General features: G+C 58.1%; 1 protein-coding gene across 4 annotated transcripts; it reads left to right on the top strand.

Moving 5' to 3' along the window:
* Nucleotides 1–12,054: 12,054 nt before the first annotated feature.
* PTMA (prothymosin alpha) lies at nt 12,055–21,450 on the top strand. 4 transcript variants are annotated; one of them, XM_082487442.1, is made up of 5 exons: nt 12,055–12,177; nt 16,602–16,673; nt 17,412–17,499; nt 20,049–20,122; nt 20,581–21,450. In XM_082487442.1, exons 1-5 carry the CDS (start codon nt 12,133–12,135, stop codon nt 20,626–20,628), a joined length of 327 nt encoding a protein of 108 aa, XP_082343568.1. In that variant the 5' UTR covers nt 12,055–12,132; the 3' UTR covers nt 20,629–21,450. The 4 variants fall into 4 exon arrangements, with proteins under 4 accessions (XP_082343568.1, XP_082343566.1, XP_082343567.1 ...); XM_082487440.1 differs by having other exon boundaries at nt 17,412–17,505; XM_082487441.1 differs by having other exon boundaries at nt 17,409–17,499.
* The last annotated feature ends 3,480 nt before the right edge of the window (nt 21,451–24,930 follow it).

Raw genomic sequence — 24,930 nt, 5'->3', positions numbered from 1 at the left:
CACCCTTTACTGTCCCATGCGTGAGAACAGCCCTCGGACACCCGTGGCCTGCCTTGTCCCAGCCACACTACTGCCGGTGGCAGCCTCTGCTCTGGAGGACCACCACCGTGCGAGTCTGCCCAGGGCTGCTCCCTCCTCCCTCTGGGAACTGCCCTCTGCACACAAAAGGGTTCAGACACCCCTGGGGACACATGACAAGCATGAGCGTCCCCACCACCTGCACTGCACCCGCCCCACCGGCTCTCATGCTCGCCATGTCCCCCCTCTCCTTGCACAGCCTGCCCCTGCACAGCCGCTGCGCACCCCCAAACCCCCCAGCACCCACAGGGACCCCCTTGTCCTGCCGCCCCGCGCCCGCTGCTGCACAGGTCTGCACACACACACTCTCCTCTTGACACTTTACAGGCGCCGGGCGAAGGAGGGGCTCCGTCGAGTGCTAGAAAGTTGTTCCTACTCTGCGCTGGGAGCAACCACATTACTCACGAGTCCCTTTTTAGTGCGGGTATGTGTTTCCCCCCTTCCATCTCCAGTCCATTAGCTACTATGGAAACAACATGTCATTGCCCGGAGGTGGAGTTCAGCCACAGCCAAAACAGCCGCGGATAAATTCCAGCACCCAAATTCACATCCTGGGGCAAAGCCCACACAGCTCAGCCGGGGAACGGGAGCGCAGTCCTGGCCGTGCTAAGGGAGCAGATCTGGCGGGGACCCCATTGTCCCAGCCCGGGGTGGAAACAGCATGGGCTGGGGATGGCTGAGGTGATTTACTCTTCCGGATCCTGACCGAGGGCGTGCGAGTGGCGTGGAGATAAACAGCAGATCCGCAGGGCCCTCGGCTGCCTCATTTCCGCTCCGTCCTGCGGCTCTCACTGATCTGCCGGGGGCGGCCACCGAGGAGAGGCAGCAGCTCGGCACACAGCCCGGAGGGACGCACGGGGACCCCACTGCCCCCAGCACAGGCAGACCCTCTTCAGCCCAGGGGCATCTGGCACAAGGATGCAGTAGAAGGGTGTAGCGTCCCTTGAATTTGTACATACGGGCTGACCTCCAAGCACTCAGAACCATCCTGCTCTCCAGCCTCCCCCCCGTCCCCTCCTCCCAATGAGTTTTCAGAGCATCGCAGGTGCTGAAGCCTCCCTGGCTTGTGCGCGTGGGGTGCCAAGTCCCTGCTTTTGTGGTGTTGGGAAGGTTTGTCCCATGGGGGGGATGGCACATGTTGAAGGTGACAGGGCAAGGGCTGCACTGGGTTCAGCACATGCTAAGCTGTCTTGTTCCCCAGCAGTGTGGTCCTGCTTGCCCCTGGCTCCCTCACGTCCTTTCAAAGCAGATGCCCATCCTGCTCTCAGCTGCGTATTTTGGCTGTCACAAGGTGTTCAGCCTGAGCAATCTGTGTGTCCCATCCAGGCCCCCATCACGGGGAGACAAGGAGGCACTGGTCCCCGTTACACCAGGGTAGCTGAGGTGCCTGCATGGGCTAAGCTGCTGGGTCCTGCATGATGAGCAGCAGAGAGGGGAGCATGCAGGGTGACCAAACCATATCCCCATACCGAGTTACCGGGATCTGGGGAGGGACCACCAGTGTCCCAACACCCGCCTGGCTCCCTACATGGGAAGCAGTCCCCATGGCAGGGCAGGAGCTGTAAGGACCCAAGGGAGCCGCAGTTGAGCATGGCTGCTCCTTGCCATATCTCCTAGAGACCCTGGGGACAAAGAAGGGAAGGCAGGGATGTGGCACGTCCTGCCTAGAGACTTTCATAGCAAGAGTAAGCACTGGCCCTGGTCTTCCCTGGCAGATGGAAAATGCTGGAGATAGGAAGCAAAGCCCTTGGAAAGAGGAACTTTCCTTGGTGGCAGCCAGCAGTCCATGACGGGGCTCTCCCACCTGGCACTGGGGCTGCCCAGCTGCCTGTTGCTGCCCACGGGCACCCTTCCAGCCCAGACTGCCCAGGAGATGGCATGTCCTACCCCAGTGGCTTTGCCACCCTGCAGTGCCAGCACCTGGGGACAGTAGTGTCACACAGGATAGGGAAGAACTACCCCAGCACCTCCAATAGCTCACCCAGAGATGGACACCAGATCCAGCTCCGGCCCTAGCTCGTACCCCCCTCCCTTCCCCAGCTTCTCCAGGAGATGGAGCAGGAAAACCTGTTAGTCCCTGGGGCAGCCTGGGAGCGATCCACCGGCTTCTGAGTTGGAGCAGTGATCTGCGTAAGTGCCTGCCTGGATTGGGGCCAGCAGGAGCAAACTCTGGCCATGAGTCTCCCTTGGAAGAGGGAGGGAGAGACCGGAGGTGAGCGGGGATGCCTTTCCAAAGCGGGCAGAGAAATTGCCCATCAGGAAGGCTTCTCCACAAAGAGGTGAGTGCCGCCTCTGAGAAATAATGGAACAAACATTTGGGAGGAGGAAAAAAATAATGCAGATTTCTAGAGCAGGGATTTTCAACCTGCTCTGCTTTGCTGATCTCCAAAAATATCCCACCAGAGATGCGAGTTCCTTTGTAGCAAACCCACACCACCTGGCAAGACACTTGCTGGCCGCAGTTGCCCTTCCTTAAAAGCAGTCCACAGAGCCATGGGGATCCCCCAGCCACAAAAGCTGAAGCTTTCGAGAGTGCTGGAAACACGTAACAAACCAGGCTGGTTTACCCATGTGGAGCCCCATGGAGCAGACTGCAGCCCCAAAACCCCAGACCTGCCAGGGCATGGCCTTTGCAAGAGTGATGCTAGCCCCGCATCCACTAAGGAAGGGGCAGGAGGGCAACCTGGGGAAGCTGGGAGAAGCTGAGGTGCATCCCCAGGGATGAGCAGCTCTGGGGAAATTGCTGCTTCAAAACCATGCTTCAGCCATGGTGCTTGGTGTGGATTCTCTAGTGACTAATAAAAGGCCTGAGTTTGCAGTGGCCAGTCTCTTGGTGGAGGGGGCTAGTGAGCATCCCCCCTCTGCCTAGCCACTTGTTTCCAGGACACTTGCAAGAAGATGTAGGATCTTTCCCTCGCCTTCCCATCAAATTTGTTTAAAATTAGTCCCATGTGTTTGCAACAATTATAAGGAAACGGGCAGCAAAACCAGGAGGAAGACTCCTTTGCATTGGAAACTAATGTGGAAAGTAGCTAGAAAAAAGTGCTAGGGCATGTGGGAGGGTGGAAAGGAGAGAAGAAGTAGGAAGAGAGTGGTCCTGCTCCTAAAAGAGGAGGTTGAAATATCCCTCCTCTTTGAAATCCTGCGTATCACAGGTTGTCTCCACTGAAGCGGGATGCCTGAGCATCCTGGCCTACTGGGGGACAGTCCTGAGACACAGATTGGTCCCGATGTCCCCAATCACATCATTGTTCCGGATTTGAGATATGGCACTCAAGAAAATCCCTTCCAGGCAGGGATCTTCCCTGTGTTCCCATCCTGGGGTTAGGGGTGTGAACGCAGCCCCCATCAGCTCTGCAGCTGAGCTGTATGACACAGGGGACATGCACCCATCTGTGACCCCATGGGCATGGCATTTCCCTTCTTATCCCCTTTGCCTCTGCCTTTAGTCAATCTGATGTAAGGAGCATCCTTATAACACGCCTCTCAGATCAGACAAGCCTCCCTCCTCTCAAGTCCGCACAGCCATGAGATGAGTTAGCCAAATGATTTGGTGGAAAATCAACCTCCCTCTAAAACAAACCACCGCGGCAGGATTTGTTTTCAGCCTGATCCGTTCCCTAACCTGACTCGTTGCACAAGGAGGGAGCGAGGCTGCTCACTGGGCAGGGCTGGATGGCTCCTTTTGGCAGCGGCACAAATTTCGATCGGCTTGAAGCAATCGTGAAACTGCAGCCTGAACTTCCAGTGACTCACCAGAGAAGGGAAACTTCCTGGCTTGTGTGTTCGAGCATTTCTGGAAAAACTGCTATATTTGGCATGGAAAATAGGAAGGATTCCTCCAGCCGCTTGAAATGGGAGCAGCAGAAATGACTCAATGGGCAGTTTAAGAGAGACGAAGAAGGGTGTTCTCTAAATTATTCATTGCGATTCTCCACGTTGTGTGTTTTGCCCACAACAGGCTTAACAGTGTCTGCGCACAGGATGGTCCAGGCTCCGCCAGGAAGATACATGATTTATTGCTCCGACAGCAACCCCGCCAATGCACACTGGCTGTGTATTATTGACTACGGACATTATAGGCTGCTTCCCATCTGTTTACCAACAAATACTGCTCCTAAAGGTATGGCATTGTGCTTATCGCTACACGTTGACCCAGCGTGAAAAATCTGCCAATTTTTATTTTCATGACATCAGTAGCTAGAAATGCTTTTCTTGCCAGCTTCAAACACTTTCAACTGTTTCATCTAGTATACTGGGAAAAAAAAAAAAGAAGAAACCGCTCTTCTGCAAATTACTGAAGTTGGCGGAGGGGGGGCTATTTCTGAGGATTTGAAATGGATTCTTCTTCTCTCTTTTTTTTTTTTTTTAATACTTGTCCAAATGGTTATTCAAATAGCTTGTTCATTAAACTCCTGAGCTGGTAAATGAAAATCGTTATTTTCAGATCGTAATAGCATCACCTAAAAGAAAAAATGATGTGAATAAAACCCAAGAAAAAAAAAATCAACAACTTCTCATGAAAAATCTGTTGAAAAGAGAGAGAGGGCAGCAAACATTTTCCATTGGGTGAAATGCCAATCAGCTCCTGGTTAGTGTATATTAAATTAAATATTCAATTTGGTCATGCACTGCTTTTATTGGTGGATTAAATATCGACAAATATGTCTAGCGCAGGGAGATGCTTCACGCTGCAGCCTGACAAATCCTGTGGCAGCTCTGCATCAGTGCTTCAGGTGGGAAAACCTTTTCCTGGGACCTACACGGCCACAGCCATCGCACAGGGGCTACCCTTATTGCCTTGTGACCCCCAAATGTCCAGCATGGCTGTGCCAGCAGTGAATGACCGGCCCCTCTGTCCTTATGCTCAGAGCAGGGAGCAGGAATGGAGCTGTGGGGCAGCGACCCTCTCCCAGCTGCAGAGTCTTTGGAGCCTAGGGACTTCCAGAGCAGGGAACGGGACCATTGGATTTAATTCCATCCGATTTCTATGCTGAATTTATCCAGTTGCTTTTCTCCTGTAAATTTTAAAGCCATTCTCCATGCTCCCACAGCAAGGACGCCGCAGCTTGGCTATGGCAGAAAAGCTGTCCCTTTCACTGGTGTGGAGCTTGCTGCTTTCTGGTGGCCCCATGCTCTTGTATAAGGAAGAGCTGGGCACCCGCCTTGATTCTGCAGGCTTTTTTCCTCCTCCCTACTCAGCCTGCTTTTTCCGAGGGTGCTGCTCAGTGGGAACCATCCCATGCAGGAGGGTTTCAGCCTGGAAGCGGTGGCCTCCTTTCCCCCCAGTTCCTCCCCGCCTGGCTGGAAGATGGCCAGTCCCTCCAGCACTCCGGCAGCATGGTGGGCGAGCTGGGAGGCGAGGCAAGTGGAGGAGTGCTCCCATTCCTGGCACCCCATGTCTTCAGCCCACCAGAAGCCCCAGGAAGGAGTGAGACGTGTTGGCATCATATCAGAGAGAAGGGGCTTGTCCAGTGCTCTGCTTTGCCTCTCAGATTCTGCCCCTGGAGATTTGGTAGCTGCTTGAGACTTCTGGTCCATCAATTATTTAATTCCCTCCAGCCATGTGGTCTTCAGCCCCGAGTGCTCGTCTCCTCTGAATGCACAAGCCTGGGGGGGGGGGGGGTGTGCCGGGGCTGGGCAGGGGGATGCAGAGCTGGGGCTGGGGAGAGTACCCCCACTGGGAAGCAACGCAGAGGCACAGGGGCAGGTCCTGCCAGCTGAAGTGTTGAGCTGAGCGCTTCGACTGGCATCTTTTTGCCCAGCTGCATGTCGGCCAGAGGCGTGGGTTCGTTGGCCAGAGGCGTGGGTTCTTCTGCCAATCTCCCGAGATGACCACGGGCAAATCTCCTCCCCGCTCCATGCCTTGCTTTCCCCACCTGTAAAATGGGGCCAAAGATTTCACAACTGGCGTGAGCTTCGGTGGCATCCACCGCCCACCATAGCAGCACACAAACGTGTGCGAGACAGTGTTTTGCAGAGAGTGTGGCTCTCGCCCCTGCTCACAGAGGCTATACCACCATGGATGTGTCTTTAGTGGACTGCTTAAGGCCGGTGGTCCCTATTTGATGCTGCTGCCTGTGCTGTCTCGAGCTAAAGCAGCAAGGCACAGCACGGCACGGCATGGCGGGCGCTGCTGGGTAGGCAGGACAAGCCGTGACACGCGGGCAGGCAGGCGGCTGGAGCCGGGTAGGTGTGTCGCTGTTACCCAATAAATAACTCAAGCCCTAAAGCAGCCCATTGTAATTACAGGGGCCCCGCGCAGATTGAAAACGAAGAAGAAGGAGGAAAAAAAGGAAATCAAGGTTCAGTCTTCCCCAGGAGGTAGCGCTCCACGGGGGAAGCAATAGAGGGGAGCGGTGATTTATATCTCTCCAGAGGAATTCTCCTTTCCAGGGCCGCCCCAGGCGCCGAACTGCCGCCAGGTTCAGCCGAGTTTCTCATCTGAATATGCATGAGCCCGTAATTAATTCTCTCTGATACTGATCCAGATTTGGGGTTGGTTTTGTGAGTGTGTGCATGCACGTTGTGTGTCTGTCTTCTCCCAGGTGTGCCGACGCGGCAAGGAGGGACAAGAGGAAGGAGCGGTTGCTCTCCATGCAGTTGTCCCCGCAGAATGACATCCATCAGCACCCTGTGGCCAGCTTGGGGCAGGAGGGTGGCCTCGGTCAGGTGGGGACCCCCGTGGGGTGGCTCTGGGGGGGTGTCCTGCTGGGGACAGCAGGAAGAAGGGAGATGGAGGGCAGGACACGATTGGGGTTGTGTGCCTGGAGCTGGCCACACCACGCAGCAATCCGTGCCCCAACGTGCATCCAGCCCTGGGCACCTGCAGGGGGCTGTTTTCCCTCCTCTTGAGGACATTGCAAAGACCTCGTGTTTGCAAAGCGCTGGGAGAGGCAGGGAGGGAAGAGAATCTGGCCTCGCCTCCTCCCTCCCACCTTCCTCTCTCTCTCTCTCTCTCTCTCTCCTTTTAAATCTCATCCGTGCATCACTGTTAGCAGTGGGATGGGAGCCCCGAGGAGTGAAACCATGTCTCTGGCCCAAGGCCCGGGCCTGGGGCAGGGTGTGGGTGTGTAATCTCTGTGTGATAGGCCCTTGTCCTGAGTCTGATCCACGACGTTGTTCAGTCGGGCTCGTAGTCACAACCAGCCCTCAAACTGGGAGGAAAAAAACCCAGAAAACTCATTAAAAGAGAGAAACAACTGTTTTCCAGCTTCACCAAGCCCACACCCTGGGGCACAGGTCTCTTCCCCCTGCCTCTGGAGCAAGTTATCCTGATGCCCTCCTCACCCTTCACTTGAGAGAAAGGCAATAATCAGCTTTGCTGCCTTTAAACCTGGCTGTGGGTGCCCGGCAGCCTGCCAGGGGCGAGCTGGGGTCGTCCTGGCACACAGGCAGGGAAGGACAGGGATCCGAGTGCTGGCTCCTGGGCCATCACCGGCGCTGGCTCTTGTCAGCCAGGGAAGTGATGCTGTTGTGGGCTCCCTGGAAAAGCCAGCATCTCAAAACAGAGGCTTCCCTTGTCCCCCCGTTGTGTCCCCACCCTACCTGTAAGCAGAAGCAGGATTAGCAGCAGCGCTGGGGTGTATTGCTGCCCTCAACCTAGCCCTGGCTCCTGCCAGCAGCCAGCTGAGGGAGGCAGAAAAGGGTGCTCCCTTGCCACCGCCTCTTGGCCAGCTGGGGCCGTGGCTTCCCAGAGCTGTGGAGAAGCCAGCGAGCAACTTGGACATCAAGGGACCACGGTGTCATTGCCTGCTGGGGTCAGGGGACCTGGAGAGGTCACACTCACTTTCCCATATCCTCCAGGCACGGGGCATAACCCCTTCTAGAAAGCTGTCCTCACCACAGGGCTCTGCATGGAGGCCCGACGGGGATACCAGCAGGACGGTGCCATGTCCTGCCCACCACATCCCACTCTTGGCACTGGCAGCAGAGTGCAGAGCAGCCAGACTCCCTACATCCCTCTGAGGGATCCCTGCAAACGTCTCCAGGCTCAGTGAGCAGCGGGCTGGGAAAGGCCGGTGAGTCAGAGCCCTATTTTGCAATGTGGGGGGCAGAGTGCCTGTCGGAGCAGGGATGGCCGTGAGCTGGAGTGTGGGGCCCGCCTGGGCCTTTTGCAATCCTCTGGGGAAAGGCGAAGTCAGTGTCTCCATCCCGTAATTAAAGCGCGCCGCAGGGACCCGCTCATTCCTGTTTACGTGGTTCGTGGCAATGGATGGAGGAGCAGCAGCCCGGCACGTGGGGAGAAGGGCGCCTCATCAGCCCTTCCCTGGGCTGGGGCGGCTGGTGCTCTCCAAGCGCAGTCTCTGCCTCCTGTGGCAAGGTCTCAGCCCCACAGTCTCACAAAGATGCTTTTTGGACCCGTGAGCTGGCCCCAGTGCTCTACACAGCTCCACTCCCCCACTGTGAGCGCACATGAAGCTCCTTCCCATCTCCCCATCACCCTCCAGCAGTGCTCCTCCAGGCCGCAACAGAGACTAACGTCCACAAAGCCACGGCCCCCGCATGCAACCCTCACCCATCGAGGAACAGAAGGTGACACAGCCAGGATGTCATCTCTGCTGGCTTCACATCCCGCATCACCAGCCTGACCTAGAAACACTACCACGTCTCGTGCGCCGGAGCCCGGGGATGCTGCAGGCTCATCCCTCTGTTTTTTCCAGAGCGGCTGAGTGACAGTTGCCCCTCCCCTGCCTCTCCGAAGAGCGTAATGAGAATTTCCTCCGCGGAGCAGCTTGCCGCGATGAAATAATCGCCCGAGCAGCAGGATCTTCACTGGGGATTAGAGAGGCTGCTACTTGCTGAGCTAGGGAAATGACCGGTGAGGAGGGAAGACTCCTACCACCTCCCCTGGCACCTCAACTCCTTTGCCAAAGCGATCGCCTGCTGCAGACGGAGCAAGGTCCCAGGCAGAGCTCAGCCCTGGAAATTTCTGTCCCCGATGCTCAGGCACTTTTGCAAAGTCCCGTTCCACCCTCCTCCTCCTCTCGCTGCTCCCTGCGGAGCCGCTCCCCAGCCCTGGCCGGCGGGAGGGGTGGAGAAGAGGTAAAGCAGCAGCTGCCTTTTACAGGCAACAGTTTTTGTTGTTGTTGTTGTTGTTTCTTTTTGGACTGCTGAGGCATAAAATGCCAAGCTGAGCCTGTTTCTCTCTGCCTTACACAGAGGGGCACTCACTAGCCGCGTTCGCCGCATGGAGGGACGGCAGCAAGGGCTATACATGGATTTCCGACGCAGAGTGGTTTAAAGCAGTTTTGCTTCCACTCCAGGCTCAGTTGTTTGTTGTTGTTTTTTTTTTTTTTTTCTGCTCTCCCCGCTCTCTGTCTTCTGTGGGATCCTGATGTGACCATCCCTTGAGGATTCCTAATTTTCTCCCCCAAATATCCCATGTCTTTTTTGAACTGTTCGTGCAACATGGGAACCCCAAGCCCCAAGGAACATCCAGGGTTTGAGGAGAAGGCACGTTAAAGCCAAGTTACAGCAGAAGTGCTTTATTTTAGGGCTGGGCTTGGGTGTTTTTTTTTTTTTTTTCTCTTTCCTCTTTCGGACACGTTTAGAGACTCGCCATCCACCAGCCCCCGGCTCGGCTGTAGCAGAGGGCGCTCCTGCCTCCAGCCCAGTTACCAACCTGCCCCAAACCCACAGCGGCTGTGGAGTGCAGTGTCTCCGGGAACAGACAGCAGCTGCCCTTGTCTTGAACGCACCGAGTGAGAGGCGTAGCCAGCAGCGACCAGAAATCCCGGTTTCCACAGCCCTGTCCTTCCCCCCCGCCTCCCCCCGAACGCACAGAGAGGCTCTCGTCCCAGCCCCAACGCCAAGTCAGAGCGGGACATCCAACCTGAGAAATTAGTTGTCCCCAGAAAAGGCCCCTCCTGACTAAATACTGGGCACCTGAAAGCTGTGAGCAGGGCACAGCTATGCCCAGATCAGCTCCAATGCAAAGTGAGAGGTTTCCCGTGCTCGGCTCGTGGGCTGGTGGCCAGTGAGATGGCCCCAGGGGGACAAGGGACAGCCAGCCCCCATCCAAGGTCGGTCAGAGGGTCAGCGGCTGACATGAGGTCTCAGCTGCTGCAGTGCTTCCTCCTACCACCACAGCCTCCCCCCCCCATCATCATCATCACCTCAGGGCTGCTCCCACAACAGGTAGGACGCTGAGGCTGAGGAGAAAAGTGCTCCATGGTGCCACCAGGCAAGGACCAGCCTGTTTGTAGTGCTACTGTGTTTTGTGGAAGGGACATTTTGTGGTGGAAATGGCACCCTGTGGCCTCGGTGTCCTGCTGCTGGACGCGTGTAGGGATGGGGCGATGGAGGCCGGCGCCATGATGCCTCGTGCCGCGACGCCTGGTGCCAAGCGGTGCAGGGGCTGCTATGGCTTCTCCACAGCTCTCCTGAAGCTGTGGGAGGGAACCCAGGGGCAGCCCGGCCCCCAGCAGCCGGGGAAAACGCACCTTCTGCCCGCTGCAGCCCCCGCCGACGGGGTCGCCGCCCTGCAGGGTGCCCCGTACCCCCAGCCAGGTGGCCCCAGCTCCGCTCCAGCACTTCGCCCCGCGCCCGCTCCGGGTTTTCAAAACCACTCCGCTATAGACAGACAGGCGATTCAGCCAGTAAGAAGCCGCAAAGCGTCAGCACAGCGTTCGCTCAGTGCCGCCGACCAATCCGCATCGCTGGATCCCTATATCCCGCCCTCCGAGGACGAGCGCTGCCTCGGCCTAGCGGCCATATTGAGTGTGGCAGAGGTGCCGCTCCGTCTGGGGGTGCCTTTCCTCGCCCCTGCGCCCCTTCTTTCTCCCCGTTCACACCGGGGAGCGCTTACGCGCGGCGCTGCCTCACTCGCGGGGCCGTTGCGGGCTGCGGGGCGGCTCCCGGGGGGTGGCAAAACCGTGTGGTTGCCCTACGCAGGGCTCTCGGCGCCATCTTGAGTGTGGCAGAGCCCCCTCACTCGCCGCGTCGGTGCCCCGTTACCCCACGGTGGCGGTGGCGGCGGCGGGGGGGGGGGGAGGGCAGAGATGGCCCCGGTGCCCGCAAGCGAGGCGGGGGTGGGGGGCCGTGGCCCGGTGTAACGGCGGGCTGCGGAGGGGGGGGTGTGCGGGAAAGCTCCCGGTTGCGTGCCAAGCCTTGAGCTCGCGAAAGGTGTGTGTGTGGAGGGGGAGGGGAGCGGTGAGGCGGTGTCGCTTTTTTTGTTGTTGTTGTGGTGTTTGTTTTTTTTTTGTGTGTGGTGTTTTGTTTTTTTTTTTAATCGTAAAATAAGCAAACGGGTGGGAATCCCGCATTTCTGCGCGGCGGCGACCGCCGGCAACCCTCGGCGATCTCGGCCGGCCGCCCCTCCCCCGCTCCTCCCGCGGGCGGCGGCGGTTGTTGTGGCAAAAGTTTCCGCGGCGCTGAAAACACGGCGCAGGTTGCGCGGTGTGTGTGTGGGGGGACACGACGGGTTACCCCGGCGGCGGCGACCACCCGAGGGGACGGGGCTCCCCCGGTACCAGCCGCCTGCTCCCTCCACCACCGGCCTCCCTGGGCGCGGGGAGGTGGAGGGGAAGCGCCGGTTCTCCCGCATTACTATTATTATTTTTAATTCTTATTATTTTTCCTCCCGCCCCTCCACAGGCATGCGGGCTGCGGGGAAAGACGGGGGGGGGAGGGGGGAGCTCCCCGCCGCCTCACACGGCGCGGCGGGGCGGGGCGGAGGCGGCGGGGGCGGAGGCAGCGCGAAGGGAGGGGGGAAGGAAAAGAGGGCGGAGCTCCGCCGCCCACCTCCCCGCGCCTCAGCCCACGCTGAGACCGGGCCCGAACTCATCGCCGCAGTGTCGGCGGGCGCCGGCGCCTGCCGCTTTAAGCGGCCGTGCCCATTGTTTGCTCGGCGGCCAATGGGAGCCGGCGGCCGCGGCGCGCGCGGCCAATGGGCGCGGCGCGGGGCAGCGCGCGCGCCGCCCCCAGCTCTATAAGAGGGGCCGTGGCGCCGCGTGAGTCCCCACTGGCTCGCGCAAAGCCATCTTGGCATTGTTCTGCCCGCGCCGCCGCCCGCGCCGCCACAGCCCCGCCACAGCCCCGCGCGCCCCCGCCATGTCCGACACGGCCGTGGACACCAGCGCCGAGATCTCCGCCAAGGTGAGCCGCCGCCCCGCCCCTCGCCCGCCGCTCTTTTTCCCTGCTTTAGTATTTTTTTTCATTTTTTTTTTTCCCTGAGCCAAATTTTCCATTTTTGGTCTTTTTCCCTTTTTCAATTTTTTTTTTTTTTTTTAGTCCCCCACTCCACCCTCACGCCTTTTCACCCTCCCCACTCCCCCTTCCCTTCTCCGTTGAAGTTAACGGGGCTCGGTGCGGGGCCGCCTCACTCGCCGTGCCGAGCGGCCGGCGCCGTTTCTTTGTCTTAACAGCGTGCGGGAAACGTGCTCGCCGGTGCCGCCGGCCCCGCCGCCGCACGGCGGTACGCTCCTTCCAGGGAACGGCGGGCTGCGGGGCCGTCCCGCCGCGGAGGGGCTTGGGGACCGTCTGTGTGTGTGGCGGGGGCGCGGGGCTGGCGGGGGGGAAGTACGGTTGCGCCCCGGTGCCCGTCTCCGTTTGGGGGGGGGAGGGGGGGATGGCGGCGGAGCCATTCAATCCGCTGTGGGCGCTTGACAGCCCCGTCAAACTTGGGTCCCGCTCGGCCCCGTCCCTGCGTGGGGGGGGAGCTCTCCGGAGCATGGACCGGGGGGGGAGGAGGGCACTGACTGTTGTGGAGTTGCTCCCGAAAAGCCGGGGGCGGGGGGAATGGGGGGGTGGCGGACGCTATTTCGGAGTTGCACCCGTTTGATGGGGGGGCGGGGGGGGAATTGCTGTGCCGGTATTACCCCCGGAGGAAGGGGGGGGTAGTTACTATTTCGGAGTTGCCCCCCCCCCCCCCTCCCGGAAGGGGGGGTTGGGGGAGTTGTGTCGGAGCTGCCCTGGATCGGGGGGGTGGGTTGTTGCTATTTCGGAATCGCCCCCGGAGGTGTGTGTGTGTGGGGAGGGGGGGGCGGTTGCTATTTTCGGAGTTGCCCCGGCAGGGGCAGCCCCCACGGCGGAGCTGCCCCGGGTGCGGCGGGGCTGGGGGGCTCCGGGCCGAGCTCCTCGCAGCGGGATAACTTTGCGAGTGGGTGTCGGGGGTGATGGGAACCGCCGGTACCGAGCGGGAGAAGCTCTCCCGGGAGTCCCCGCTGCGGCTCCCGGCGCCCGCCTTTGTCTGCGAGCCGCGGCAGAGCGTCCCCCGGGGGCGCCGGGCTCCCGGGCGGGCCGGGCTCCGCTCCGCTCCCCGCCGGGCCGCGGCCACGATCCGCCCCGTCGAGCCCGGGGCCGCGACTGGGTCCTCCCGCCGCTGCCGGGAAAGTTGCGGGGGGAACGGGACCCGACCCGACGCGGGCGGGTGCGTGGGACGGGGCGGCCGTGCCCGGCGGCCTCCTCACCCTGCGCCCCGGCCGGCACCGGGTCGTGCCGCTCCCGGGGAAAGAGGGGGGGAGGGAAAAAAAAAAAGAAAACCGACGGGGAGGAGGGCTTACAAAAAACAACCAGCAAAACGCTGTTTCTGGCAGATTTCGATTTCACTTCTGTTTCCCGCTCCCACCCCCCGCGGTCTCCGCTCCGGGGCCGCGGCTCAGTCCCCGCTGTCCTGCGGCTCTCCCGGAGCCGGGAAGCGGCGAGGCGGGTCGATCCCCATCCTTCCCCGGGGGGAACGGGGCCAAGTTCGCCGTTAACCTTCCCCTGCCCTTTACCGCGTGGGGGAAGGGGGCCTCGTCCCCGGCTCGCCCTCCCGCGGTGGGGTAGACGACGGACGGGGGTGCGTGTTGCGGAGGCGCGCACGGCGGCAAGGTGACCCCCCTCCCCCCCCCCGGTGGCGGAAGAGGGGGGAAGCGCGGAGGCACCGGGGGGCCCTTCGTCTTCGTCCCGCTTTGCCGTCCGGAGCGCTCCCGGGAGGCGGGGAGGGTGTATGTGTAGGGGGGGGTGGGGGGGTCCTGTCCCGCCCCGCCCGGGCGGCGGCTTCGCGCCGAGCACCGCCCCCGGCCGCCGCCGTGCCGCGGGGGCGCCCACCACGTGCGGCGGCCCTGCTCGCGCCGCCCCCTGGGAGCCGGAGTCCGTCGAGACGCCCCCGCCGGGACTACATTTCCCGGCATGCCGCGGGGGGCACCGGGCCGGGCGCGCTGGCGGGCAGCCAATGAGAGGGGCGCGGAGAGTGGCGCGCGGTTTGAACGGCGGCCGGGCGCGTGGCGGGCGCGGGGGGGGGGGGGTGAGGGTGGTAGGGGTGCCCCCTGCCGGCGGGAAGGAGGCGCGGGCTGCGGCGGCCCCGGGGGAAAGGGGCGGGGGGCGACGGACTCGGGTCCTTGCTGGGGCGATGGGCAGCGGCCATCAGCCGTCGCGGCCCTTCCCGCCGGGATCGTGCCCTCTGCAGGGGCCATCGGTGGTGGTGGCGGCCCAGGAGCGGAGCAGGAGGGAAGGTAGGGCTTGCTGGGCAGTCGGTGTATGACTAAACACCATTGCTATTTTATGGACAAACAGCCTCGCCACACCTATAATTAGAGGCTCTGTCAAAGCTTTGGAGCTAAAGCAGTCCCACCGCACGGGCTGCTGTACACATCTGCCTGTTTGTATTGGACTGGGCCTGGGGAAAGGCAGGAGCTGTGGTCCTCTCTGCAACCCTGTTGCTAGCACAGATTTCATGACCTGGCATCCCCGTGGTCGTTAAACTGAGAGCGTCTTCAGTGGTGCAGGAAAGGTCAGGGCTGGAGATCTCTCCAGCTAAAATTCAAGAAGTGAGTTGTTCCTTCACCTGGAGCAGAATTGCTTACGTTTCCTGAGCGACTCTTTTTTTTCCTTTTTTTTTTTTTTTTTTAAGAACTATTGGGCATAGTGAGATGTGGAAACTCTGACTGCTTGATTTTGCTGCTGGGTGTTTAACTTAGGAAATGCTTTGTTGCCCTCGTGCTCGTGTGCCTGATAGAAGGCAGCAGTTGCAGAGTGCAGCAGCACGATGGTGTGCGAGAGTTTAAATGGCTGTGATCGATCTCCGGGGAATAGGGGAGCAGGAGCTGCTGACAGTGTAAAACTGGTGGAACTGGGCACTGTGGAGGAGATGGCCTGGGATTCGTCTGTGAGCAGTGACAGGAGGAGAGGGAGCTTGTGTTTTTGTTTACCCCAGGCTCCTGGGATGCTGGTTTGATTAGGTTGAGGTTCAATCAACAGGTGTAGTCACCCCAGAGCTCACTTCTAAAGTCTTTCCTCGATGCACCGGCAGCCTGGGTGCCTCCGGTAACGCTGTCTGTGCATGCCTGTCTGGGTCGGAGCGGTTTAAATAACCCGGTGGTTTTAAACCCCTGCGCTGTCTCGTTTAAAGCAGGGTACTAGAAACCCTCCCGAAACAGAGCAATGGTGATGCTAGCAGCGCCAGGGCCATGCTCGTCTTACCCGCTGGCGTTCCCACGAGGAAGTGACAGTGGCTCGGTGGGAGTGAAAGTGCCCGCTCGCTGCGGGCTGTGAGGCAGCCGCAAAGGGCAGGCAGGAGGGGGGCGAAGCCGCTTGCTGCTGCAGCGAAGCAGGGAGCTGCCAGCAACTTTTAAATGCCTCGTGGTCGCTGCCGAAGCCGGCCGTGTGGCTGTGCCGCTGGCCCTGGGGAAGGGCCTCTCTGCTTTCCTTGGCTGGGGTACCGCTCCTTGTGCTGAAGGATCTCGCTCCAGCTGATGGAGGAACAGAAGGGGAGGAGGATGCAAGCGGAGATGCCAGTGTTAAATCCAAGTGTTCTTTATGCGGGAACATAAAGTTGGATCCTCTCAGCCTGTTTGCCGAGCGACTTGGCATGACATTTTGACAGTGATCAATAGCAAAAACACACAAGCTCCTGCTCTCCTCTTGCTCTGTTCGCAGTGGAGATTTGAACTGAACTAGCCAGGCACAGCTCTTGGAGCAGTGTAAAAATAGACTTCTTCCCCCACCCCATCCTGTTACACTTAAAGCTGTGAGCTGGATCCTGGAGTCTCCTCTCTGCCGCTGACGAGAAAGACCAGGCGTGTAGTATTTGCCCTATGATTTTCCCCAGGCAGGGCAGAGACCACAGTCTCTGCTAACGAATCCCTGGGATTTACTCCTGCTGCGAGGGTACTGAGCAGCTGCGGATGTCTGCAGCCCTGGGGCGGCAGAGCCCGTACGTTGGATGGGGCCGCCGGCTCTCCGTGGCATTGCAGGAGCTGCGTGGACTGTGCTAAGATGGGCAATCAGCCAGCTCTGCTGCTGTTGAGCATATGCAGGCGGCCAGCTCTGTGTGTTTGGGAGATCGGAGGTGAAACAGAGCAGTCTCTTTTAGATAGCTGCTCTCTCTGGCAAAGCTGACTTGGATTGAGATTCGCCCCCACGCTCTCCCGTTCCCAAGGAGGAGCCAGAACGTGGCAACCAAATCGCAGAGCAAATCGGTGTGAAGAGAAACCAGCTCCCGCTCTCTCTTGGACTGTGTTTTTCACACCTGATCTGCAGCTTCTCTGACGCAGGCATCTGGAATCAAGGTGACTTCTCTGCTTTTGTGCTCCTTCCAGGATCTAAAAGAGAAGAAGGAAGTTGTTGAAGAAACGGAAAATGGCAGAGATGCGCCGGCCAACGGCAACGCTGTGAGTATTGCTACAATATGCAGGGAGAGGCAGCCCTTACGCCAACACCTTTTTTTTTTTCTTTCCCGTCCCCTCTCCCTTCTTACTTTTGCTGCGAGCTTGTCCCCAGTCCTGCCTGAGAGGGGATCCCTCCAAATGGCAGCACTCTGCTCTGTAGTGCCGTCGACCCTTTGGGACTTCACATTCAACAGTTGCTCCTGAGCCTGTGGGCACTTCATGTGTGTGCAGAAAGGAAGAATTGGGCTTGGATCTCCCCCCTCCCTGAAAGCTGTGTGAGGTTGTATTTGGTGCCACCCCCTTCCTAGGCACTGGAAAAGCAGAGAGAAGAAAAAAACCAAACAAAACAAAAACAACCACCCAAACCCTAGATTTACAGTGTTAGAATCAGTTGAGTGGGGAAACACATTGTGTACAAGTAAACCGGTTGGTTTCCTATTTTTAACGTGCTGGGGGAAATTCACTCTGCTGTGTGTCAGATGTGTCACAAGAGCCTTTGCAGTCTTTGTCTTGGCCTCAAAGCTGCAGCTCCAAGTTCCTCTAGACTTGATCCTTCGTGCCTGGGCTGCCTGCATCGTGTAGAGGCAGGCAGGAAGCGGGATGCGCGCCTGGGGCTCCGGTGGGTTGGTGCTTTGCTTTAGGCAGGAAAGGTGGGGGACGCGCACTTCTGCTGAACATCTCTTCCCCCTTCTCCCTTCCCCAGTGCATTTTTTTTAAGTGATGTTTTGTCTTGCCAAGGAGAACGAGGAAAACGGAGAGCAGGAGGCTGACAACGAAGTAGATGAAGAGGAAGAGGAAGGTGGTGAGGAAGAGGACGAGGAGGAAGAGGGTGATGGTAACTTTCTTTGTTCCTCCCGCCCCTTAACCCAGGGCTGCCTCCTGCCCTGGACAGCAGACTCCTGGGAAGCAGAGGAGAGCGGAGAGCAGCATCTCCCCCTCGCGGCTGCGGCTGGGCGGCTCTCACCAGCCGGCCTGAGTCCTTCCTTGCTCACTTGGACCACCGGTGCTGGGAGTGAAGTCAGCCTTGAATCCATTCCAGCAGGTTGAGGGCAGATTCTTTCCTTCCTCCCTCCTGCAGCCAGACGGCACTACCGCAGCGCTGAATAAGCGCATTAGCCCTTCCGTGCAAGTAGTAAAACCTGCCCTTGACTGTTGTGATCACAACGGCTGCTGCAGATGCAAGTGCCAGCCAGTGGGATGGGGACAGCCCTGGATGGCTGTGCCTTGGCCCAGGCACAGAGGATAGGACACCATTCTCATTCGTGGAGCAGCATGCAGAGAGGCTGATGTGGTCCCCTTTTCCGGGCTGAATGCCATGTGGAAGCAGGCAGAGGAACCTGCAGCTCTTCCCTGCTCCTCCAACGGTAGCGGACAGGCTTGCTTTGAACCTTCCCTGTCCACAGTGTCCCATGTCTCCCTGCCCTCCCCTGCCCCCTGCTTCCTCACCTGACCTAGCCTGGAAGTGGGTTTTGGCAGAGGCAACCAGAGATCCAGCAGTGACTTGCCGAATCACTTCTTACCCTCCCTGCTGCTATTATTTTTTTTCCCAAGATCTACTTGGATTAATAACATTGTTTATTTTTATCACTCGTTAAAGCTGGGAGAAAACCATTCTTGTTATGCTAAAATGAACTTGGGGCCCTTGATTAGCTGTTTTACTAGGTTAATCCCTTGTGATTTTTTGGTTTACATGCTGACCTACTAACCTGTTGGTTAGTTTTGGGAGGCAGGGAAGGGCTGGGAATTTAATGACCATTAGGTCAACGCCTGTTCAGGCAGCGTAAGCAGGGAAAGCTGCCTCCTTTGGGGTAGTGCTCTGCTCTCAGCAGTCTGCTGTGCCCTCTGGTAGTAACTGCCTCTCTTTGAAAAATCTGGGAATTGTAGCCCTGTTCATACTCAGGATTTGAACCCCTGGGGACAGCACAGTGCTGCCGTGTGCTGTCCTGAGCCTATCTACCTCCAGCCCTGCTCTGGGGCAGGAGAGGGGGGGGAATACTTGCCTCTGCCTGCTCCCCTCGGGCAGGAGGGGGATGTGTGTGCTGCAGGCGCATGTGTGTGGGGTGGAAGTGTTGCTTGGATACTGCTGTGACAAGCCTGGGGAGCTTCGGTCCCATAGTGCCAGCCCTGCTTCTGCCGAGTGCAGGCACAGTTTGGCACGCAGTGCTTGGAGGTGCAAATGCCTCTCTGGGATCCTACATGGCTTTGTCCGTCCCTGCCCGCTGCCCTCGGGTGATCCCTGCCTGCGAGCTGCACCTGAGCAGCTGAATGCTGCAGGAGAGAGATTTAAAAGGCAGCGAGTGCAGCTTGCATCAGCTCTTTTTTCCAACACTTGCAGCCAAACTCCATCCTGGAGTTTGACAGCAGAGGGGAGCTTGAGGGTATATTTTTCCTCACCCTTCTCCCTATCCCATCTCATTATTTGCTTTGCTTTAAAGCAGCTCAAAGAACTAAAAATGCTCCCAATCAGCTTGGCACTGTCACCTGACCGGCCGGCCGGCCTGGTGCACGTGATGGCTGCTGGGGTGTTGATCCATCGCTGGGAGCTAATCTTGGCCCTTCCTGCTGCATGGGCCACTCTGTGGCTGAGTGCAGGCCGGGGAGAGGAGAGGGGAAGGGAGGATGGGCTGACCTTAATCCCCCCGTCTGTCTATGCATGTGGCTCGTGGCGGTGGTTTAAAGCCAGCTTACTGGCCTTAACACTCTAAGTTTTAGTAGGGTCTCCTGTTACGCAAGAGACTCGTCTGGGCAGCCCAGAGGTTGTTCCGCCTCCAGTCTTGCCCTCGACCCCCCAAAACTGGCCGAAGGCAATAGACTCGGTTGTTCTGATCCACTGGCCTATTTGAGCTCAAAGTGGGTCAAAGCCCAGAGCTCTCTGCTCATCCTCCTCTCTGGCTGTAAGATAAGTTGGTAGCATTTGTTTGCCGTTCTGATAATTAGAAAGTGTTCTGACTCAGAACTAATGCGTTCTGGCTCTCTTAACTCATTAAAGATGGACTAATAGCTGCGAAGGGAAGCAGAAGTAATCTGGAGCGGTTAGGCAGAGCAGCCACTAGAAAGAGTTCCGTTCCCCCCCCCCCCTTTTTTTTTTTTTTTGCTGTGATTTTGGTGCTTGCAGCAGGTGCTGGTTTTGCCATCCCGTTGCCTGTGGTACGAGTGTGGTGTGAGCCAGCCTCAATACTGCCAATCCTGATTTCCCCTTTGGTGGGTCAAGTCAGTTGGGGGATGCCCCAAAAGCCCATTGTGTCCTCAGTCACCTGCTGTTCTGAGTAGGGGCCGTGCCAGTGGGGGAGGTGAGACTCTGGACATGGCAGTGTGGGGCTGAGGCAGGAATAAACCCAGAGGGGAGTTGCGTAGGGCTCATGTTCCTGTTCCATGCAGGTGAGGAAGAGGACGGTGATGAAGATGACGAAGCTGAGGGAGCCACAGGCAAACGGGCAGCTGAGGATGACGAGGTAGGAAGAATGGCCATCCCCTTGGAGCCACCTGTGTCCTCAGAGGGCTTGGGGAGAGCATCAGCGGGGCTGGAGAGGCCGGGCTGGGCTCTGGGGCTGGAACGCCCTGCCCACGCTTTTCCTTCCCCATGCCTCTCCAGGGACACAGCCCACTTCCATTTATACCCTGGCCTGGTTAGGGGGGTGCCCGCTCTGGCTGTGTGGAGCCACTGGCCCTGGGTTGGGGAGCCCCAGGGTGCTCAGGGCGGGCTGGGGTGGGGGTCCCTGGGCTTGCTATGAGAGAGGATTTTGCACGAGGCGGGGAAACACTTGTGTTGTGCTTCTACCCTTGTCCCTGGGGCGGGAGAGGGGACCTGAAACAGTCTCCTGCCTCGCTGCCCGCCTTGGTGTGGCTCTCAGCAGACCCCCAGCAGCCCTGCTCCCCATCCCCTCTCCTGATGGCTCTGCTTTCCCCTCAGGACGACGACGTCGATCCCAAGAAGCAGAAAACCGATGAAGATGACTAGGCAGCAAATTATTATTATTTTTTTTTTTTTTTAAATAAGGAGGAAAACAAACCAACAAAAAAGGCCAGCGCGTCCTCTTCACCCTTGGGACCCCCCTTCCCTCCCATCGCAACCCTCTCCCCCACACACACGCACCACCCCCTTCCTCCCCCCTCCGCCGTGGTCATCCTCACCAAGTAGAGTGAACCCCGTCCCCGGCCCCCCGGCGCGGCGCTGCCACTCAACGAACATACGAAACGATTCGCCCGTTTGCGGGGAGAGAACCCCCCCCCTTCCCCCACAGATCCCCTCCCCCCCAAGCACCAAAACTTCAAGGCCCTGCTTTCTTTCTTAAAAGTACTTTAAAGGAGAATTTGTTTGTATTTTTTATTTACATTTTATATTTTTGTACATATTGTTAGGAGGTCCGCCATTTTTAAGTGATCTCGGATTGACCAAAAGGGGGGCTTTGAAGTGTATATCTCTTGTTACCTATCTCTGACTTTACTTGTGGTGTGACCAGGCCCAAACCATTATCTCAAAGGAGAATAAAACAAAACCTTGTAAAAAAATTAAAAAAAAAAAAAGACAAAAATGCAAAAAAAAAAAATTTACAATCTTATTCTGAGCATTCCAGTAACTTTTTTTGTGTATGTACTTTAGCTGTACCATAGATCGTGGTTTGTATGAGGTGGCAAGGCCAAAGATAAAAAGGTTTTCTTTTTTTTTTTTTTCTGTCTATGAAGTTGCTGTTTATTTTTATTTTTTTCTTTTTTTTTGGCCTGTTTGATGTATGTGTGAAACAATGTTGTCCAACAATAAACCGGAATTTTATTTTGCTGAGTTGTCCTAACAAGGCTGCCTCCCAACTGCTGCTTTTTGTTTTAGTTTTCATTTGTTTTAGTTTTTTTATTTCTTTCTCCCCTTCTTCCTCCTTCTTTTCTTTGCTTTGGAGTTGGGCTGGAGAGTAGAGCTGGAGAGTGTAGAGGGGCACAGGGTGTTGACTGGGAGGGTCTGGGGGCTTTGGTCCCTGCTCCTGTTGTCAGGGCAGGCGAAGCAGCGCGTTCTCGTGGCTGTGCTGCTGTGGAGAACTGCAACTGTGCTCCAGTGTGGCCTCTGCTTCCTCTGGCTGCTCCTGGGGATGGGTTGGGACAGGTTAGACTGGGAATCCCTGAGAGACACAGCCTAAAGGAAAGTGAGTTGCGGTGTGGGGGCGTGGGGTGCTCAGCAATCCTGCTTTCCCTCTACAGTCGGGCTTCTTGGGGATTGTGTTGGGCTGGTGTGGTGGGGATGAGGAAGCCCATCCCCAAAAAATCCTTCCTTGCAATGTCTGGTGGGGGTGGGTGCTGAGGCTGTGCAAATGCCTCCCCTTCCTTTGGGCTGCCTGGGGCAGTGCAGGGGTCCTTTACAGCATCACTGGCAGCGGGGTAGGATGCCTGTGCTGGAGGAGGCAGCATTCTGCAGGGATTGGATTCAGCCAGAACTGGTCCCTGAGGGATGCGGTACGACTGCCCTACAGTTTCTGGGGCGCCAAGTTAACAGTGGTTTGGTGGTGGGACCCCGACAGCCAGGCTTGGGGTTTGTCTGCTCTAACCAAACCAAAAATGCCATAACTTAGCCTAGACCTCTGCTGCTTTGCTCCTAACCTTCCTCCAACTAATTTTTCCTCCCTCCTCTAGGGCCTTGGAGCTCAGAATAGCTCAGCCTGTGCTGCCGGGTGTGTGGAGACTGCTTGCAGGAACCTGCCATGCGTCTGCGCTTCCCGAACCCTCGCCCGGCTCCGGCGAGTCCCCTTTGCCCGCTGACCTGAGCCATGCCGGAGCCTTGCCAGATGGTCTCGTTTCCTCCTCTTACCCTGCAATCCCGGCAGTTAGTGTTGAGATGCTGGGGGGGTGGTTTTTATTCTATTTAAAAAAAAAACAAAACCAAAAAACCAAAACAACCATTGTGCATCGTGTGAGGTTCACAGCTCCTACTGGTACCTGGGAGCAGCCAGGTCACTTACTTTGCATTTACACCGGTGGCAAATAAGCTCAAAATCTTGCTCCTTGTCCTTAATTATCCACCTAATCATGGTGCTAGCTGATAGCTTATCAGATTTACTGCCTCTATTCATGGGCCATATCCAGCCCTGCCTGCTGCCTGCCTGGGTGCCGGGGTGCTCATGGCTGGAGCCTGGTACTGGATTTGATTAGCGGTGTTCTGATGTCCCTGATGGGACGTGACAACACAGGAGTGGCAAACAATGCTGCTGAGCGTCACCGAGTGTCACCGTGCTGCTGGGTGGTGCTGGGTGGCGCAGTGCCGGGAGCCGTGCCTGTGTCCCTGCCGCGGCTGTCCCGTGCATGGCTCGTGCATCGTGGTGGGCTCTGACGACGTGCGATTCGAGCTGGTGCTCGCAGATTTGCCAGGCAAATTATTCAAATAAGGTTCTGCAGCTGAGGAGGTGGTGAGAGCAGGCTCCATGTGTGGCCGCGAGGTGGGGGCCCTGCCTGCGCAGCTGGTGTGAGGCCCCTGGGGCCCAAATTTGTACCCACGGGGGGGAGATTTTGGGGGAGCAGTGGCTTTACTGCCCCTCTTTTGCAGAGCAGGACCTGTCCTGCTGCCTGCAGCCCCCAGAACCTGGGGGTTGTGGGTAATGAGGTCCTCCTCGGAGTGAGATGTGGGGTGTGGGGTAAAACTGGAGGCTGTTCCCAGCTGGACAGGGTGATGGGGAGGGCACAGACCAGATGGGAGTGAGGAGAGGAGGGGCCCAGGGGAACCCCTGGCTCCTGGTCCTCACCTGGCTGCTGTGAACCCCGCGGCCACTGGCAATGGAGAGGCCAAGGCCAAGCCCTGCTCCCTCGCCCCTGGCTGTGCAGGGCGGCCCCGGTGTCCCTACCCCCTCACGACTGTGTTCCGGGGGGTCTGGCAGCCCCCCGCCACCCCACGTCCCCTGGACATGCTCCTGTGTCTTCGGTGCAGGGAGGGGACAGGCTGGTCCCAGCGCTGTGGGCTGAGACCAGGCACAGCTCAGTGCATGGGCCACCGCAGGGAGCCCCCCCCACCGCCCGGCCCCAGCCAGTCCCCATGCAGCGGCACAGCCTACCAACCAATCCCACGCTGCCACCTGTCCCTCCCGTTCCCCCACGCACCACCCTCCCTCCCTTGTGCTGCCTCCACCAACCACAATCAAGCAGCATCCAGGCCTGACCAATCCTGGTCCGCCACCTGGCGCTTCCCCCAGCCAACCACGTGCTGCCACCTGTCTCTGCTGCTGTCTCGCCCTTTGCAGCAGCAGCTCACCAATCACAGGGCAATGGGGGCTGCTCCGAGCCAATCCAGAGCTGCCACCTATCAGCTGTCCCAGCCAATCAGGGGCAGCCACACCCCACCGAGGGCTATAAAAGCCCCTCAGCACCGCTTCTTTGCCGGTGTTTGTGGCTGTCCCAGGGTGGAGGAATGATGGTTCTTTGAGCCTCCTGCCTGTAAGGTTCCCAGAGGAAATGCAGGCTTGAAGGCGGCTCTTCATCTCATTTGGTGCCTGATGCCACACAGGGACTTCTGGGTGAATCCAAAATGCAACAGGGATTGCTCACCTGGATGATGTCTTGGGATGGGGATCAGGAGCAGCAGGTCCCCCTCCGCAGGACAGGGCTTGCAGGAGTTGTGCCAGCAGAAGGCACCTCTGTGGATCTTAGACGTGGTCCCAATGATCCGGCCTTATGTCAAGGGCTGCCTGCTGGGACCTGGGGAGTCCCTTCTGCCTCTGGCATGCAGAAGACAATCTCTACCACTGCCTCCTGACCAGAGCCAGGCTTCATGGGAGACTGATGCCATGGGATTGGAGGTGAAGAGCATGTGGCCGTCGTGTGCCTTCAGGCACAGGGTCATGATGCTGGGTCCCTCACCCAGAGCTTTGCAGGTTCAGCTGTGACCTGTGGAGCAGAAGTACTGCTTGTACTGCCCCTTGGCTGCAGATGTGAGCCATGTCTCATGGGTGATTTGAATCCTGGTTGGACTGCTGATCATGTTGGTCATGGAGGCAAATGGCTGAAGCTGTTCTGGCATGTGCTACCTGGCTGCTGACCACTGAAGATAGCCCAGGTAGCTCCCAAATATAGTCATCAGGAGAGCTGCAGGGCATCTCATACAAGCATAGAAGGACTTAGGCTGTGCTGATGTGTACAGGTGGCCACTTCGACTAAGGGCAGCCCTTCCCAAGGACTCTGCTGTGTCTGGGCCTCAGCTGGCGCAATGGTGTCCTGCATGTGACTGAACAACTGAGTGCATTGAGATCAACTTCCACATGGTCGGCCTGAAATGCAACGCCCTGGTGAAGCT

This window comes from Vanellus vanellus, assembly GCF_965231255.1.
Source record: "Vanellus vanellus genome assembly, chromosome: 8".
Taxonomy (NCBI): Eukaryota; Metazoa; Chordata; class Aves; order Charadriiformes; family Charadriidae; genus Vanellus; species Vanellus vanellus.
The sequence above is the reverse complement of the archived record's forward strand: the minus strand, read 5'-3'. Positions and strand labels throughout refer to the sequence as shown.